The 20,925-nt window shown below is 33.9% G+C and overlaps 1 protein-coding gene across 1 annotated transcript in view; it reads left to right on the forward strand.

Annotated features, from left to right (window-relative positions):
- Positions 1-20,925, forward strand: part of EDIL3 (EGF like repeats and discoidin domains 3) — a 453,978-nt gene that overhangs the window by 280,251 nt on the left and 152,802 nt on the right. The window contains exon 6 of the mRNA XM_010376216.2: positions 11,869-12,050. Within this exon, the coding sequence (XP_010374518.1) occupies positions 11,869-12,050 (182 nt within the window). The remainder of the gene's footprint in view (positions 1-11,868; positions 12,051-20,925) is intronic.

The following is a 20,925-nucleotide window of genomic DNA, read 5'->3' on the forward strand; positions in this document are numbered from 1 at the left end:
TCACAACTCAAATGCTTCCATGAAGTAGGACACACTTTTTCTTTAGGGTTCTGTTCAGAATAGAGATTTTTGTACCTGTATTTGCCTTCATGTCCTTAACCAAAATTGCAATGAGGGACAGTTTTAATAAACTGATATAATAGAAAGTTTGTGAAGACTCAGTAAGGTGCTTTGTGTATATTATAAATTACCACTGCACTATACTTGTTACCATTGTTATTTCCCAATTAAAGTACCTGCATTTGTAAATTGTATGATCTGATGAAGTTGTACACCTATAAATTAATCTAATTAATCTATAAATATAAACTGAGTGATTCTGTTTTCTTTTTATCTTTTTATCTATGAAGCTTTAGTTAGCTGAGCTGATAACTTTTCAAAATATGAAAGCACTAAGGATATATTATCATAACCCCTTGCCTTAGCAATTTTTAGCTCACTCACACAATTTTTCCTTTTTTTTTTGCTTTGTAGTTTAAGAGGATTTTAGTAATTAAAGAAATATGTTAAACTAATGAGATACTTTCTTACTAATGTAAGGTAAAATTTACATTTCTGGTTTGCTTTGTGTATTTTTATGCAATTGATCTTCCTTTTATATTAAAAGAATAACTATATCCTGCTGTATCCATAAGACTATTAAGTTAAAAATATCCATTTACTGGTTTTTGAAGCACTGGACTAAAAAGAATGATTTCTAAGAAAATCCAGTCACTGTTCTCATTTGTACAGAATTTTTTAGATATGAAATTAATTCTGTTATTTTCATTTTGTGATAATGAATATGCATCATTTTATGTTTGTGACTTTATAGTCTCTACCTAGTTCCTGGTTCATCCCATTAATTAACATACTAGAGTGGTGACCTAGCCAACATTTGTAGAATGAAAATTTCTAGAGAAATTAGTCTTTTTTATAAAGGCCAAAATGGAATATATATATATACATATATAATCCTCTTTTCTTTAAAAGCTTAAGGGAAGCAGGTAATTCTATTTTTGGCTTTTTTTTTTTCAAAATTTACTGCTTCATAATGGACAAGCAAAGGATTATTTAAAACTTTGTATTTGTCATACTTTTTAATATGTTTATAAGAAGTATATTTATTTACTTAATCACTAGGCCAAACTCTATAGCAATAACGTATTCTACTGCAACATTTTAGAAAATACTAATTTATCCCATTATTGATATTTTGTTGAACACTGCTAATATTCCATACCCATTTCAGCAGCTAAAGATTTAAATCTAGATTTAATATTTTTAAATAGTTTTACTTGTCTAAAATGTATGTATGTATGCATTATTGGGTAGTATTAGCAAATTCTGTATATTGTTTTTACTACAAATATTGTTCAACAAAAATAAGCATTTAACCCGGATACTACATAATGTCAGCATATACTTTGTTGTTACATACAATAAATTTGAAAAGAAACAGAAGTCAACTTTCCTATTTCAATAGGCTGATCCATATTCATTACATGATAAAACACATCCAGTATGAATCTCTATTGAATAAGAGATAATGTATGAAAAGCTGGCTTAGCTTCAACAGGTTTATAATAAAATTGTTACTCGATTAAATCCTTCTAGATATTCTAAGACTGGTAAAGCATCCTTTGTTTTAGTAGCTTTACATTTGTTATGTTTAAAGTTCTATGTTGAATTATTCCTTTCAGGATTACCAAAGCCACTGTAAATACAATATTTAAAACACTTGTGTCAATTTTATTTGTAGGAAGGTTCAATTAGTAAACGCATATTATCAAGAATTCTTCCTCTATTTCAATTTTATACTGGAAATGCTGGCAATTTATTTTTTTAATTTGGAAAGACGAAACACAGCACAGCTGAGGTTGTGACTTTGAGAGCAGGCTTGGAAATTAATTGCAGGAATGTTTAGGTCCCTGACCCAATCCTATTACTTCTGTAGTTATGCAGGTATGACCTATTATCTTCTAAATGAAAAATATGTTCTTACATTTTTAAAAGTAAATGCATAATATAGATGTCTGTAGAATTCAAATGAACAAATCATCTACTATACTTTCCTAGGCTCCATTTTGCTCTCTGTAATTTCTTCCACAACTTTTCAAAGTGTACTGGTATTAGAGAAAGCTCAGTATGTCTTTCTTTGGCACCTGCAATGGCCTCCTGTTTCATCTCTTAGATTTTTTTTTTTTTTTTGACCTCTGGAACACTAAGATTTCATACTTGACCTAAATTAACATCCAGTGTGAAGAAAAGATAACTACATTTTACAGAAAACGAAATAACTAGATATAGCTGGTAACTGGGTTTGGAACTATGATTTATCTCTCAAATAAAAATCAGTGCCTGACATGGCAGTAATATTGTTTTATAACCAAACATCAAAGGCCTTAGGGCACTTAGCTTGATGTGCATTTGCCAAAAAATCTTAACACATATAAATAACTTAAAAGCATGGGAATCTGTCTTCTACACAACACTGTTTGAATATTTACATTTTGTATTTGACTCATGTTCCTTCAAGCAACTCAGTCCCTCTTTCAGCATTTTAATCTTAACATTATACCCTTCTTAGCTCTTTCCTATGTAGATATATGTTTTGTCAGAAAGCAAGAACAGGTGTACAGCTATAGGTTTTTGAATTTCAGGCTTTCAAGTTTACAGACAAATGTCTCATCAATCCACATAGTTTTTACCACTTGAAAAATCCAAATACTCTTCCGTTTTAAAAGAATGCATCTTAAGCAAACTACCGTGAACTTTTCTGTTGTCCTACAGCAGAACTGTTTACTGTGATAAGAGGATAATCATCTTAGATTTTGTCAACTTTTGTGAATTATCTCAATAAGAATTTTGGCCTTTGAATGCAAGAGTTCATAGGCTCTACTATTTAAATAATAACCATTATTCTGCATCAATATGCTCACAAATCAGTTTGAGAAATATTAATAGAAAAATTTTTATTATAGTTTAGTTTATTCATGGGCTTCATTTTTCCTGAATTGAAAACAATTAATTTAAACTGATAATATATCATAATTGGCTTGAGATAACACACAGTGTGAAGAAAATATAGCCACATTTTGAAGGAAATAGCTAGATGGCTGGTAATTGCATTTGTGACTTTATAAATGTGGTTTTCATTCCAAACATAGTATTTTCCCTACCTCCAAGAGCTGATGCTTATATATTTTTAAGCCTGGCAGTGAAGAAAGCATTTCTGATTTTAATACCCTCCCAGTATGTTGAATCCTTATAGTGATAATATCCACATTCAGAGGACTAATCCACCTTCAAAAAAGAAAGAAAAGTAATTTCAAAAAGCAATAATTTGTTTTAGTTTACTTTAACCCATAATATTGAGAACTGCCCATTTGTAAGCACTGTGCTAAGTGCTTTGAAAACCTAAATAATGCAAAAGGCATCGTCTCTACCTGTAAGAAGGGTATTACCTCAGAGGAAAAAAAAAAAAAAAGCACAAATTGCTGTTCCTCTTCATTTAACCTGGACACCTTCTGAGCTTTCAATATGGAAAATAATAGAATACAGGTCCTAATAAAATTGAGAGAATGTTTTCCCAGCAAAATATCACAGAATCACAGTATTCACAATTGTGAGGAAAATTAGCATTTATCTAAGCTATGCTGCCCATCTGATAGGAAGAAACAGCCTTTTCTTTAAAGTACACATGCATTTTATATGGAATCCAAGTAAGTTTAACTAATTTTTGAAAACAATATTGAGTATTTCTTAATTACTGGTTTTCCTAAGGAAGGTTACTGTGACTGTATGTAATGTTTATACCCTGATACAAAAACGCAATCGCTCAGTGTGGAGGGAGACTATCATCACCAAGTGGAATTTTCATTTTCTTTCCTTTGACGATGATTATTCTCAGTGTCATGACCAGAGGCTGACACCCAGGGGGTGCTCTGCAGGAATCTGGGAATGAGTAAGTGAAGCTAAGGCTGTGTGGTGCATGTTCACCTTCACATTCTCACTCTGTATCCGGGAAACTTTTTGGCCATTTCTGCATCTCCTACACCTGAACTGGAATATTCAGGCCCTGTTCCTGAATCACCCTTTCTTAAGCTTTCCATCTTCACTCCATCCATTGTCCTCTTTCTTCTGATACAACTTCCTAACACACCAGAAAAAAATGATAGCCTTGAGAGAAATCAAATCAAATGCATGGGGGGCTTAGCTGACAAGACTCATTAAAAAACAAAAACAAACAAACAAAAAAAACTTTAGGGTTCCAATTAACCCTCAGTTCACAGCATGAGAAAGAGTGACCTTGATCCCTCCCTCACCAATTAAAGCCTGGTCTCAAGACAACTCTAAAATAAAACAAATGCTAGGAATAAAAGAAAGGCTGTGGTCCAAGTGGCACAGAGGAAAGCTTATATTTGAATCAGCATTAATTTCTGCAGTACTGGAGGTCATCACTAATCCATTCACCAGTGCTTGCATTCAGCACAATTATCACACTATACTAAGCACAGCAGAGGACTCACTCGTATAAGATGAGATGCTTGGAGAAAGGGAGGACTGGAGATGTTTAAAGGAGATTTGTTTCTTACATGGCTTTAATTTGAAATCCTTTCATTCTGAAGATGTCTGGATATTGAGATAGAACAAATGAAAGCAGTACATTCCTGTTATGGATTCAGCTGTGCATCTCACTTATTTGAAAGGCTTAATCAGCACACTCAGGAACAAGATGTGAGACATCTTGAGGCACTGCTTACTTGTCAGCTGCAAGATCAATAAAATGCAGAAGCCATTCTTTGCCACACTCCAGAGAATGAGTTTGCAGAGTGAGAAGGACTCCACTTTGAAGCTATTTTATTCACATCCCACTTGGCCAAAGCAGAAAAGTAGCTCTGGGGAGGCACTTGAAGTTTGGCCCCAGCTAGCCCAACTGCTCCTGCTAAACCTGCCAGGTGACTCACTTGCTCAGTATTAGTCTGAACAGCAGGGCGTCATGTCAGAAGGCATTTCCAGTCTACTCAGACAATTCAGACAATGTAGTTATTTTAAATGGCTATGTAAAAGATGCCTGAAATCCTCTGGTAGCCAATGTTGAATGGACTCATTAATTTAGGATTATTGTTGTACCTGACAAAAGCAAGCACAATACAAGGATGCATGAACACAGATCTTCCAGCCAGGAAATGCAGACTACCATATTCTACTACCATATTCTATTTTTGTATTCAGCATTGATAGAATTGCCACTATGCCCTCTCTAGAGGTAACAATGGGGAATTTCAGAAATACCTGGTAATGCTGTGTGGCAGCGATTTGAAAGAGAAGAGACTCAGACCACTACCAGTTACATTTTTTTTAAAGTAATAAACAAGTGCTCTACTTTACTCAGCATATAAACAATTTCTAAAGAAGACCTCTATATCTGTGTACCTTTGAGAGCATGTAAGTGTAAATGATTTTTAATTAAAAATGAAGTGTACAAATAAAATGCTACCATATTACCTGCCATTTGTATTGTTTATTTACCTTTCATATTTATTTTTTAGAAGTAATTCTGTCCACAAATATTTATTAAATGTTCACTAAAATTGAAGCTTGCTGCTAGATACTGTGAGGAGTATAATCTTTACCTACAAACGGGTTCTCTATCTTGTGGGAAAACAGATGGGCACACATAGACATATGGACGAGTTGTGGACCAGGGAAGTACTGGACGTGGTTTGAGCATAGAAGCAGATTTTCACATCTCAATCCTGTCCCTGCAGCCTGGTTGCTATGAGAGATGTTGAGAGTAGCCCACCAAAATCAGTATAGCAAGAGAAGGAAGGCAAGACAAGCAAATCCTCCCATGTTCAATCCAACAGCAAGAATGATTTTTGATAAATTTTAAGAGAGGAATTTGGTCCAGTGGTGTTATTTGTGAAACATGGCCAATCTCAGTGAAAGGAAACACCTATGTTTGCTCTCTGGAGCCTTTGAAACTCACACTCCATTTCTCTCCTCTACCTTGCATCTAATCATTGCTAGTTCTGCCTACCTCTTAAATATTTCTAAACTCTTCCTCTTCTCCACACCTCTTTCAGGTCTGCATTATTTTTCACATGGACAACTGTAGTAGCTCACTCTTTGGACATAGTTTTGTCCCCTCTTAAATCTACTGTTTATGGCACAGTGGGAATGATCTAAATTAAATGAAAATGTGGTAATAGAGTCCTTCAAAAACTCCCCATCACTAACAGAACCAAATTCTATCATCACAGTCTTCCGCAAAATAATCTAGTATTTTTCTACTTCTGCACTTCATCTCTTAACCATTCCCCCACCAACCCATCTTGATCTCGTGATACTGAACTGCCTCTAATTCCCTCATCAGAGCAGCCTGTTTCCTGCCTGTGTCTATCCTGTCTCCTCTCTCCACTATGTAAGCTCCTATTCTTTTCCAGGAATCATTTCCAGAGTCCCACGCTAGATTATTATTCCCTTTTTACTTCTCCCACTGAATCTTCTGCATTCACCATCACAACATCTGCCATATTATATAAAAGTGTTCTTATTTCTATGTGTCTCCCCATTACACTGAAGCCCCTTCAGGAAACCAGTACTGTAAACATAGCCAGCTCCTTCTTCCCATTCAGAGATCAGACTTGGTGTAGCCTCTCAGAAAGACCATCTCTGATCACCTGATACTCACACTTGATTCACTCTTTTCCTTCATAGCACATACCACTTCATGGTATTTTCTTGTTTAAGTGTTTGTTTATTATTTGTCTCTCCACTGGAGTATGAATCTTTTAAGAGCAGAGACCTTTTCTGCCTTATTTATCCCTTTGTCACCACTACCTAGAAAAGTGCCTAATATGTAGAAGGGCTTCAAAAAACACATATTTTCAAAACTGAATTAAATGAACAGATGGAGTGATGGATGGATGAGCATATACTTAGAGGTCAATAAATTAATAAGAATGGAATTAGCCTATCCATATTAGATAAGCAGAATATAGGCCAGTGATGGTATCAGGCTAATTTTAGGTTGAGATGTGAAAATCTGCTTCTATGCTCAAACCACGTCCAGTACTTCCCTGGTCCACAACTCATCCACATGTTTATGAGTGCCCATCTGTTTTCCCACAAGATAGAGAACCCCTTTGTAGGTAAAGATTATATTCCTCACAGTATCTAGCAGCAAGCTTCAATTTTAGTGAACATTTAATAAATATTTTTGGAGGGAATTACTTCTAAAAAAATAAATATGAAAGGTAAATAAACAATACAAATGTCAGGTAATATGGTAGCATTTTATTTGTATTTATTGTATTTTATTTGTAGGAGACACACACCACTATAAACTCTAGGTATTTAATTCTGTGACTGAATGCCTGTATTGGTTCATTCACACATTGTTATAAAGAACTGCCTGAGACTGGGTCATTTATGAAGAAAGTAGTTTAACTGACTCACCATTCTGCAAGCTGTATAGGAAGCATGACTGGAAGGCCTCAGGAAACTTACAATCATGGGGGAAGGGCAAAGGGGAAGCAAGCATGTCTTCCCATGGCAGCAGGAGAGAGTGTGAAAAGAGATGTGCCACACACTTTTAAACCACCAGATTTCATGAGAACTCACTCACCATTATGAGAACATCAAAGAGGAAGCCCTTCCCCATGATCCAGTCACCTCCCACCAGGTCCCTCCCCCAAGACTATGGATTACAATTCAACATGAAAGTTAGCTGGGGACACAGAGACATACCATATCAGTGCCATACATTGTCATGTACTGTTATAGTGGATCCCAACGTGTGAAAGCTCTGTTACATCCTGAATGTTACTAGTGATATCTTGTATGTTCATTCTATGTTAATGTTCCTGTTGCCTCCCCTAGGATGTGGAAGTATGTATGCCTCACATAATATAGCAGAAGGAAAAGATCTGAGTCAAATTTTGAAGAATTACTGAACTCTACACATTAAATTACAGAGTCATCTTTTGCAGTCTCAACTTCCCTCCTCACAATTTTTCTAATTCATCAAATAAGCCTGATAACATTTTTTTCTTGAAGTATTATTTCAAAGAATTTCAAAGATTATATGAGAAAGCACATGTAGGTACACTTTTCAAACTTCAGCGTTCTCATCTGACATTAATTACTTCATCAAATATCATTTCATATATCTTCTCTCATTTGTTGATAGTAAAAGCAATGTATATTTTCATATTATCTTTCTTTTGAAGTATCCTGTTATTAATTATTTCAGGTCACTTAATCTTAGGTGTATAATCATTTGCATTCTGAATTGTAATTCCTTCACTGGTTTTTATAACTGTTGAATTTAATAGAATATTGGGGAAGTGGATAGCACAGGCAAAAGGAAATTGGATTTTGAACCTTTTATTGTGATGACATCCATTTGATTGTGGTCCACATGATTAGTGAAGAAAATCTGCTGTTATGATAACTTTGCAGAGTGAAATAAATCTAAGGCTTGGATTTGCTTATTACTTTACTGTTTAGGAGAAAAAAAGCCCCCAATAATAACGTTCAGTGCATATTTATTGGGCTTTTCCTGTGTACAAGCCACCGTGAGCATCTAAGAATGTAACAGTGAGACATACTTAGCTCCTACTAGAAAGGGGCTAAAAAGCCAGGATTACCTCAATTGAGGTCCTCTAAAGAGAAGCATGCAAATGACCTTACAGAACCAAGCTCATTATTTTTTCAGCAATTTATAGTTCCAAAAGCAAAGCTTTTATTATCTTCTTCACAACTGATAAATTAAGTGTCATCATAACCCCAATTTTAAAAAGTAGGAAAATGCAGAATCAGAAACTCAAAGCAGTACCTTGACAACTCACAGACTCACACTTCACTCAAGAACCCCCATCACAGTCATGCTTCCTTTGGTGGCCTTTTTTGAATATATGTAGGTGACAGAGTATGGTATGCAAATGTTGGAAATTGGGTTTTGGGGGGATATTTCTGTTTGTTTGTTTGTTTGTTTAAAGCAACAATATAGAATTAGGACTGGCAATATTTGTACATTTGACATCATGGCAATGAGATAGCTCATGCAAAAATACTTTGTATAAGATATAGCCCTAAATAAATATATCATGTCAATATATATTATTTGAATTGTGGGGTTTTTTTTGTTTTGCTTTTTCTGTTTTGTTTTGTTTTTTGAGATTAAGTCTCACTCTGTTACCCAGACCAGAGTGCAGTGGTGCCATCTCAGCTCACTGCAACCTCCGCCTCCTGGCTTCCAGCGATTCTCCTGCCCCAGCCTCCCGGGTAGCTGGGACTACAGGCACATGCTGCCACGCCCAGGTAATTTTTGTATTTTCAGTAGAGACAGGGTTTCACCATGTTGGTCAGTCTGGTCTCAAACTCCTGATCTCAGGTGATCCGCCTGCCTCAGTCTGCCAAAGTGCTGGGATTACAGACATAAGCCACTGTGCCCAGCCTGAATTATGTTTTTTTTGAAAGAATTAATATGCAGGACTAAAGAGCATAGCAAAGACTGGGAGCCTTATGGCAGAGTGAGTTGCGCATATATATTTTCAAAATCGCTCATTGGTATTTGGCTTATATGATAATACAACAGTTCAGAGCCAATGAGTTTCCTGATATGTTAGCTACTAAAGGGAGGTTGATAGATTAACCAATGAAGTAGAATTATAGGATATTGTGATTTGAGATGTACTCTCTGTTTTAAAATAGTTACAAATTCTGTGAAGATATCTAATTCAGCATAAGGTCTTAAGAGGTATGCGACTAAATGGCACAGAGTTATTTTTAAGTCTGTCCTACAGCTCATTAATCAATTCTGGCTCTCTAGCTCTGCTGGTCTACTTACTGGCCTACAATAAATGGCCTGCAATAAAAGATCTCCCTGCCTGCTTCATTTTTCCATCCAAACATTTTACAAACCAAGGACAAGATGCTTGAGACCCCTTTGATGACAATATTATTAAAAAGCTAGGCTCCTGCCATTATTAAAATCACAGTGTCATCATGAAAGTTTCTTAGTACGTTTATGAAGTCTGTAAAGATCTTGAAGTTTAAAATGGAAAGCAAAATAAGGGTCCAAAGATTTAATATGTGAACTTTTAATGTTAAGTTTTTGGGAATATGAAAACCAGATTATTATCTGCAGCTCTTAAGACTTCAATTCTACTAATGAATGGCTTCTTAATTAATGATTCTAAAGTGATATAGTATACCTTCATAAAGTGCTGAACAGTCTTAATTACATGTTAAAGAAAGATCTTATTATCTAAATTTATCATACCAAGTAATTTTTTGTCAATGGCAAAGATGCAATTTATACTGTATTGATATTGTCTTTACTAATACAGTCTGATGAAGATAATTACTCATCCATATATTTTTATCTTCTTTATAAAAAAATTTGAAAATTTGTAAGTCGTCAGAGCTACTTACTATCTGAGCATGGAATAGAAAAAGAAGCATGTTTATGACAATTAAAAACATGGTTAACAATGAGAAATATCTTCCTAACTTTCAAAAATGTTATAATTCAGCTGCTAATTTTTTTCATATTTTCAACCTCAATCTAAGTGTGAACATTTAATTACTGACAACCGCTGGATTTTGATAATAATTAAAATCTAAAATGTACTTGGTCATAATCACCAATCAAGTTGACGTGCATATACTGATATTTAATAGTGGCAATGAACTTTTTTCTTATTTTCAGAAATTCTGATAAATTATTGTAGTATATTTTTATAATACAATTATCATATATGTTATACAAATTTAAGTTGGCAAAATATTCAGTATAGTATATGAAATGTTAATGAAATTAAGAAAATCTTTTCATTATATCATATCCCTACTTATTCTGAATTTTCAAAACTGAATTTAAAAGAAATGTACCTTCTGCTGAAATTTTATAAAGCAATTAGGAATTTATATATAATTTTATATATAATACAAATATATATGTAATTTTTAAAGATGGATTTACCTCCATATCTAATTTGAAAAACTAAACACATTTGGTATCTGAGAACATATCATTTGAGCATTATGTGCTTTAATCTTAGTATTTTAAAATTTCATTGGAAAATTTTCTTAAGTTTCTCAGTTGCAAATTTAAAGATATACATGCAGAATCCCAATATGTAGAATTGTGAATTTGGAACTAAAGTGCTAATAAGTATTTTAATATCTTGATTTACTGAGTTGTACACATTGTCAGGTATAATGTTGTCAGAGAGTTTACCTGCTCTCTTTATAAAAATAATTTGTCTACATATATTTTATAATTGATAACATATCATGGGTTATTATAATAATATTTTTAAATGTTAACAGATTTACCCATTTCCCTTTTGTTGTGGAAGCATAACTGATGGTGGCTACAAAATTTTAAGTTATAAAGTTTATAGACATGAGAAATGCTAAATCAAAACAAAAATGATTTTGACAAAAACTCAGCTTTATGATAATCAAGAAATAATGGATGGAAAGATATTTGTTGAGAGCTTATAATTTCTGAGGCATGCTAATCTCCAGGAAAATAAAATATGAGATAAGCCTTTCAAGAGCATTATGCTTTTGTTGACGTGATCAACAACCAAAAATTATCAGTACAGACACCAGAATCATAATGCAGAAGGGAAGTGTCTATTAAGTGACTACTTTCAAAGCTAAGAAAGAAGATAGTGTCATGAGAAGCAAGAGTTGTTTCCTTAATGTAGAGATCAATAACAGATCTGTAAAGGGAATGAGGAGTAAATGGCATGGTAGTGCAAATTCAAATCATTAAAAAAAAAATCCTATCAAATCTAACAGACACATGTTGTACATGCATTATTTTAAATACATTCATATTTTTCCTGTTTTTGTTCTCAGAGTGCTCAGGCCCATTGGGAATTGAAGGTGGAATTATATCAAACCAGCAAATCACGGCTTCCTCTACTCACCGAGCTCTTTTTGGACTCCAAAAATGGTATCCCTACTATGCACGTCTTAATAAGAAGGGGCTTATAAATGCGTGGACAGCTGCAGAAAATGACAGATGGCCATGGATTCAGGTAACAGATGGGATGGGATAAGGTTAATGTTACAAGTCATTTTTAAAGGATTCTGGTCATTTTAAAAAGCAGACAAGTGAGAACTCAGTGTGACTCTTCCTTATAGGGTCAGAGGAAAGGGTAATTTAGTGAAGAGTTCAAATTAGCTCACAATTCTGATAAGTAAAAAACATGCACATTCCATTAAGAAGCTGGTTAAAAAGATCAAAAACATTAAAAATATTCAGGTGTAAATACCACTATTTTAAGGTGCATATCAAAGAAGGAGACTTTCTGTATTCCATGTGTTCGTTGCCACTGTGTTAACATTTAGCAGCAACTTATGATACTTCAAGAACATAAAAATTACATCTATTTTTTTCTGTCTCTAAGAAGTGGGTCCACAAATGCAAGTATAAAATATACCATGAATCATAGTAACAATACCTCAAATGCACCTTCTTTCAAGCTGAGGGTGTTTCATTTCATAGTGTTAATCATTCTCATCAACCAGGTATTTTTTAAAACGGAAGAAAACAACAATATACTGAAATATTAAGTGATTTCCCAGAGCGGGTAGCAAGGCCTACAGCTTATATTTCTGTGCATTTCAATGCTTTTTGAGCATGTAGATGAATTATGTACTAGGAGTACAGGAAGATGATCAAAACTGGTGCCTGTGAAACAGTAAACCTCTGTTGGGGGAAGCACATTAGTAACTATCTAACAAATCATTGATGTGTACTAAAGGAAGGAAGAGTTCAGTATACTGTGGTCAGAGGAAGAATCCATTAATTATCTTGAGAAACTCACCTGGGGCAGATAGCTTTTGAGCTAGACCTGAGAAGGATGGCTTTCAGTAGAGACTAAACATCCAGGGAATAGCCTGATCAAAGGTGCTATGTGACAATCTGGGGAATATTATGCAGAAAATCATGACTTGAGTAAAGGTTGCTGGAGGGATATGTTCAAATGTAGTGTATGAGTTTGCTGTGCTTCAGGAGTCATACTAAAAGGTATTAGCCTTATTTCAGTGGAGTAGGGAGATATTGCAGAATTTTGATTAGTTTAGGTGATTGATCTGTTCTGTTTACTACATATTTTAAGTCAAAGAAACATGGAAATCCCTGATGTGACATAATTAGGTGTACTATACAAGGACTAGTTTACAGGCATTTGGTATAAAGGAAAATTGATTTATGGCTAAGAGGCAAGACTTCCATACATGAAAAACTGGGCCAAAATCTCCTTCAGATACTTGCTTTGTTCATGTTTCTTAGGCGTTCTTATATGTCTCATAAACATTTCTTTTATCTATAGAGCTCTATAAGGTTACCTGAAGTTGTTGTTTTTGTTTTATGAATTTATATTTACATGCATTTGTTAAAATTGCTTCTTAAGTTATACTTGACTTTTTCAGTCTATACACACGTATGCAAACTGAACTCCAGATAGTGAAAATGGCACATCTATAGTTTTGATCGCACTCGTGAAGGATCAATTAAGGTTTAAAATATGCATAGAATAATAGAAAATAATTATATCATATTTACTAATGAATGATCATTCCAGAGACATTTTTAATCACTCTAGTTGAAATGCATTTGTAGGACTGTGGTCATGATAAAACTTTAGACATTAATATTCATAGCTGAAATTCAGAACTGTTGAGAGATGATATCGCCAGTTTACATCAGGGTTTCTGTTTGAGAAATTATGTTTGTGAGCCTCAATGATTGCCGTCTTTCTATAAACCATAAGTAGCACGCTTTTGCAATGTTTACTCTGAGAAACACCTTGTTAATGTTTCATATCCAATTGTTCACTTTACTTTGTCCCCATATTGCCTACTTAACACTATGCATCATTCTTCCTTTCAAAGTATTGCATGATGTTTAAATTCCCTTTATCTCAGTGGCTATAGGCAGAAATAACCTTAATCGAACAGGACAGTGGTCAACACTGAGAGAAATTTAGATTTATTCTCTTAAGAACAATAGTTAAAACTTATTTTATTTTTAAGGTCAGTGGGGTGATGATAATTTGCTTTTGGTCGGAAGATGATAATGCACTCAGAGAAAAACAGTTAAAGTAAATATGAAAGGTTTTATATTAGAGTAAGAACCTCAAATATAATGGGTGAAAAACTAAAAAAATTGTTATTCAATGAATATTTAAGAATTATATTCAATGTATTCATTTTATAATTGTGTTCTTTGATAATATATTTTTAATGCTATTTTTTACAAAACTACCAATTTTCTTTTTTTTTTTTTGAAACTTTTATTTTAGGTTCAGGGGTACATGTGCAGGTTTGTTATATAGGTATACTTCATGTCATGGGGTTTTGTTGTACAGATTATTTTATCACCCTGGTATGAAGCCTAGTATGCATTAGTTATATTTCCTGGTCCTTTCCCTCCTCCCATCCTTCACCCTCAGGTGAAGTCCCAGTATCTGTTATTTCATTCTATATGTCCATGTGCTCTCATCATATAGCACCCACTATAAGTGGTGCTAAGGGAAAACATGTGGTATTTGGTTTCCTGTTCCTGCATTAGTTTGCTAAGGATAATTAGTTTGCTCCAACTTCATTCATCTTCCTGCAAAAGACATGATCTCACTCTTTTGAAGCTGCATAGTATTCCATTGTGTCTATGTATCACATTTTCTTTACCCAGTCTACAATTGATTGGGATTCAGGTTGATTCCATGTCTTTGTTATTGTGAATGGTGCTGCAGTGAACATAAAGGCATGTGCCTTTATCATAGAACAATTTATATTCCTTTGGGTATATACCCAGTTATGCTGTGAGTGGGTCGAATATTAGTTCTGTTTTTAGTTCTTTGAGGAATCTTCACACTGCTTTCCACAATCACTGAACTAATTTACACTCCCACCAACAGTGAATAACCATTCCCTTTTCTCCTCAACCTTGCCAGCATCTGTTATTTTTTTTACTTTTTAGTAATAGCCATTCTGACTGTTGTAAGATAGTATCTAATTGTGGTTTTCATTTGCATTTCTCTAATGATAACTGATTTTGAGGTTTTTTTTTTTCCTGTGATTGTTGGCTGCATGTATGTCTTCTTTTGAAAATTATGTTTATGTACTTTGCCCACTGTTTAATGAAGTTGTTTTTTCTTGCAAATTTAAGTTTGTTATAGGTGCTGGATATTAGACTTTGTCAGATGCATAGTTTGAAAAAGTTTTCTTCCATTCTGTAGGTTGTCTGTTCACTGTGTTGATGGTTCCTTTTTCTGTGCAGAAGCTCTTTAGTTTAATTAGATCCCATTTGTCATTTTTTGCTTTTGTTGCAATTGTTTTTGGTGTCTTTGTCATGAAATCTTTGCCTGTTCCTCTGTCCAGAATGGTATTGCCTAGGTTGTCTTTCAGGGTTTTTATAGCTTTGGGTTTTACATTTCAGTCTTTAATCTGTCTTGAGTTGATTTGTGTATATGATGTAAGGAAAGGGTCCAGTTTCAATCTTCTGCATGTGGCTAACCACTATCCCAGCACCATTTATTGATTAGGGAGTCCTTTCCCCATTGCTTGTTTTTGTCAGCTTTGTGGAGGATCACATGGTTGTAGGTGTGCAACCTTATTTCTGGTCTCTCAATTCTGTTCCATTGGAATATATGTCTGTTTTCATATCAGTATCAAAACAGTACTTTTGGTTACTGTAGCCCTATAGTATAGTTTGAAGTCAGGTAATGTGATACCTCTAGCTTTGTGGGGGTTTTATTTTTGTTGTTATTGTTTAGGATTGTCTTGGCTATTTTAAGATATTATTTTCTAATTCTGTGAATAATGTCATTTGGGAGTTTGATAGGATTAGCATTGAAATCTATAAATTGCTTTGGGCAGTATGGCCATTTTAATGATTTTGATTCTTCCTATCCATGAGCATAGAATGTTTTTCCATTTGTTTGTGTTATCCCTGATTTCTTGGACCAGTGTTTTGTAGTTCCCATTGTAGAGATTGTTTACCTCCCTAGTAAGCTGTATTCCTAGGTGTGTTTTTTCTGTTTTTGTTTTTTAGCAATTGTGGGTGGGATTGCATTTCTGATTTGGTGCTTGGCTTGACCGTTGTTGGTATACAGGAATGCCAGTAATTTTTGTATGTTGACTTTTTACCCTGAGACTTTACTGAAGGATTTTATCAGCTTAAGGATCTTTCGGGCCTAGACTGTGGGGTTTTCTAGATATGGAATCATGTCCTCTGCAAACAGGGGTACTTTGGCTTCCTCTCTGTCTATTTGGATGCCTTTTACTTTTTTCTCTTGCTTGATTGCCCTGGCCAGGACTTCCAATACTATGTTAAATAGGAGTGATGAGAAAGGGCATCCTTGTCTCGTTTCGGTTTTCAAGAGGAATACTTCCATGTTTTGCTCATTTAGTATGATGTTGGCTGTGGGTTTATCATAGATGATTCATAATTTTAAGGTATGTTATTTCTGTACCTAGTTTATTGAGAGTTTTTATTATGAAGAGGTGTTAAATTTTATTGAAAGTCTTTTCTGCATCTATTGAGATGATCATGTGGTTTTTGTCTTCAGTTCTGTTTATGTGATTAATCGCTTTTATTGATTTACATATGTTGAAACCTACCTTGCATCCTGGGGATAAAGCCTACTTGATTGTAGTGGATAAGCTTTTAGTTGTGCTGTTGGATTCAATTTGCTTGTATTTTGTTGAAGAATTTTGAATTGATATTCATCAAGATATTGGCCTGAAGTTTTCTGTTTTTGTTTTGTCTCTGCCTGGTTTTGGTATCAGGATGATGTTAGCCTCATAGAATGAGTTAGGGAGGAGTACCTCTTCCTCAATTGTTTGAAATAGTGTTAGTAGAAATGGTACCAGTTCTTTGTATATCTGGTAGAATTTAGCTGTGAATCCATCTGGGCCTGGGCTGTTTTTGGTTGGGAGGCTATCTATTACTGATTCAATTTCAGAGATTATTATCTGTCTACTCATTTGAATTTCATCCTGTCACAGTTTTGGGAGGGTGTATATTTCCAGGGATTTATCCTTTTCTTCTAAACTTTCTAGTTTTTGTGCACAGAAGTGTTCACAGCAGTTGCTGATGGTTATTTGTAGTATCTCTTTTGTCATTTCTAATTGTGTTTATTTGGATCTTCTCCCTTTGCTCCTTTATTAGTCTAGCTAGTAGTCTATCTATTTTATTAATTTTTCAGTAACCACCTCATGAATTTGTTGATCTTCTTTTGGTGATTTTTAAATTTAATTCTCAGAACAATTTCATATAGTAGGTATATTATCATCATTTTATAAATTTAGACAGCTTGAATCGAACAGGTTAATTATCTAATCCAAGTTGCCAGAGCTATAAAACTTACACAAAATATATAATTAGCCTAATTCAAAGCTCTTACAATTTCTTTATGACCAGTATTTTTAAGCTCTCAAATACAAAAATGTAGTATGTTTATTGCAACACAGGTTGGACTAGTAACTTTCATTAAATTATCATTGGAGGATATGTTGTGGTGTCCAGTCAACAATGTACTGAACTTAGACTGAATATTAATAATTCTTAGAGGATTATACAAGTTAAAAATAAAACTATTAGTATTACAGGTTTGTTTTCAATTCAAGCTGAAAGTGAGGTGGGTTGGTTTCCACTAATTTTTTTTTTTTTATTTTTTGGGGGTGAAAGAAAAAAGGCCTTAAGCTTTTGAGTTCTATAACTTTCTAATAGTAATAATAATATCTTTAAGAATTTAAATGGAATAGCATAACAGGACTATTTCCAAACTATCAGAGTAAATTGAGCTGAATTTTCAGATTGAAATCAAAATTGGTATATTTATTGAAAAACAAACACAATTTCTCAAAGAAATGTAGGTATCAGCTAAGAAATATTATCAGATATTTTATAATTTATTATACTTTAAGTTCTGGGGTACATGTGCAAAACATACTATGTATACACATGCCATGATGGTTTGCTGCACCCATCAACCCATCATCTATATTAGGTATTACTCCTAATGCTATCCCTCCCCTTGCTGCCCTGTTCAACAGGCCCCAGTGTGTGATGTTCCCCTCCCTGTCTCCATGTGGTATCATTGTTCAACTCCCACTTATGACTGCAGACATGCACTGTTTGGTTTTCTGTTCCTGTGTTAGTTTGCTGAGAATGATGGTTTCCAGCTTCATCCATGCCCCTGCAAAGGTCATTAACTCATCCTTCTTTATGGCTGCATAGTATTCCATGGTGTATATATGCCACATTTTGGGTTGGTTCCAAATCTTTGCTATTGTGAATAATGATGCAATAAACATACGTGTGCATGTGTCTTTATGGTAGAATGATTTATAATTTTCTGGGTATATACCCAGTAATGGGATGGCTGGGTCAAATGGTATTTCTAGTTCTAGATCCTTGAGGAATCACCACACTGTCTTCTACAATGGTTGAACTAATTGACATTCCCACCAACAGTATAAAAGTGTTCCTATTTCTCCACGTCCTCTCCAGCACTGTTGTTTCTTGACTTTTTAATTATTGCCATTCTAACTGGTGTGAGATGGTATCTCACTGTGGTTTTGATTTGTACTTTTCTAATGACCAGTGATGATGAGCTTTCTTTTCATATGATTTTTGGCTGCATAAATGTCTTCTTTTGAGAAGTGTCTGTTCTATTCCTTCACCCACTTTTTGATGTTTTTTTTTTTTTTCTTGTAAATTTGTTTAAGTTATTTGTAGATTCTGGATATTAGCCCTTTGTCACATGGATAGATTGCAAAATTTTTCTCCCATTCTATAGGTTACTTCTTCACTCTGATGATAGTTTCTTTTGCTGTGCAGAACCTCTTTAATTTAATTAGATGCCATTTGTCAATTTTGGCTTTTGTTGCCTTTGCTTTTTGGTGTTTTAGTCATGAAGTCTTTGCCCATGCCTATGTCCTGAATGATACTGCCTACGTTTTCTTCTAGAATTTTTATGGTTTTAGGTCTATCTTGAGTTAATTTTTTTATAAGGTGTAAGGAAGGGGTCCAGTTTCAGTTTTCTGCATATGACTAGCCTGTTTTCCCAACACCATTTATTAAATAGGGAATCCTTTCCCCCATTGCTTGTTTTTGTCAGGTTAGTCAAAGATCAGATGGTTGTAGATGTGTGTCATTATTTCTGAGGCCTCTGTCCTGTTCCATTGGTCTATATATCTGTTTTGGTAACAGTACCATGCTGTTTTGGTTACTGTAGCCTCATACTATAGTTTGAAGTCAGGTAGCATGGTACCTCCAGTTTTGTTCTTTCTGCTTAGGATTGTCTTGGCTATATGGGCTCTTTTTTGGTTCCATATGAAATTTAAAGTTGTTTGTCCTAATTCTATGAAGAAAGTCAATGGTAGCTTGATGGGGATGGCATTGAATCTATGAATTACTTTGGACAGTATGGCCATTTCTACAGTATTGATTCTTCCTATCCATGAGTATGGAATGCTTTTCCATTTGTTTGTGTCCTCTGATATTTCCTTGAGGAGTGATGTGTAGTTTACCTTGAAAGGGTCCTTCATGTCCCTTGTAAGTTATATCCCCAGGCATTTCCTATACACCAATAATAGACAAACAGAGAGCCAAATCATGAGTGAACTCCCATTCACAATTGTTGATCTTTTGAATGGCTTTTTATGTCTCAGTCTTCAGTTCAGCTCTGAGTTTAGTTACTTTTTGTGTTCTGCTAGCTTTGGGATTGGTTTGCTCTTGGTTCTCTAGTTCTTTTAGTTGTGATGTTAGATTATTAAATGGAGATCTTTCTAACTTTTTGATGTGGGCATTTAGTGCTATAAATTTCCCTCTTAACACTGCATTAACTGTGTCCAAGAGATTCTGGTATATTGTAGTTTTGTTCTCATTAGTTTCAAATAACTTCTTGATTTCTGCCTTACTTTCATTATTTACCCAAAAGTCATTCAGGAGCAGGTTATTTAATTTCTATGTGATCATATAGTTTTGAGTAATTTTCTTAGTCTCAACATTGTTATTAAGTAATTACTTATGCATTATGTTCAATATATATATTTTGTTAATGCATTCTTTAATAATATATTTTCTAAGTTATTTTTTAGAAGGAAAAACTTTATCAATTTTGTAAGATAAAATCATGTATAAGACATTCTGTGAAATCAAATGATATACCAGATTTTCTGTGTTTGATCGTTCATTGTTAATTTCCCTTGTCACCTAATTCTACTATTTATGTTCAGTCCTTCAAACAAAACCTTTGAGTACTTTGCTTAAACTCACTTATAATGAGCACAGTAACCCCCTAATCTTTCAGGTGCATGACAAACATGCACTAATTAGTATTCAATTTCGTTTTCTTCATTGTCTTGATGAAATGAAAATTGAAATTGCCATTTTATATTTATATATTCAGCATGCAATTATTAAGAGTACCACGATGCTCATAATTGGTTCTGGATTTAAAGAGTTGATAAATGCAGTTAAACAAGTTTTTTTTTTTTTTTTTTCAACTTTCGAGTTTTTTGGAGTTTTATTTCTTTATCTAGATTTTTTCCAACTAATAATTAACCACTATATTAAACATCAGCTCATCAGAATCCTAGAATATCAGTTTTTCTTTCTGATTAACATGTTAGAAATAGCAACTTTGCACAATTATAAAAATATGTCTTGGATTATAACAAGTATATTTTAAATTCTGGGTGCTTTGCTAACTAACTGAGGTTCAGCCAGGATAACTATTTCTTATTTATTTTCAAGATATTCATTTTCAACTTCTCTGTGTTTTTCTTTTCTTTTATAGCTATTTGTAGCAAAATATTAATTTTATTTTTTAAATTTCTGGGTTTTTATTTATATAAATGTATGTGTTTTTCTAGAATACATATACATTGAATTTC

The sequence above is a fragment of the Rhinopithecus roxellana genome, chromosome 3, assembly GCF_007565055.1.
Source record: "Rhinopithecus roxellana isolate Shanxi Qingling chromosome 3, ASM756505v1, whole genome shotgun sequence".
NCBI classification, from domain to species: Eukaryota; Metazoa; Chordata; class Mammalia; order Primates; family Cercopithecidae; genus Rhinopithecus; species Rhinopithecus roxellana.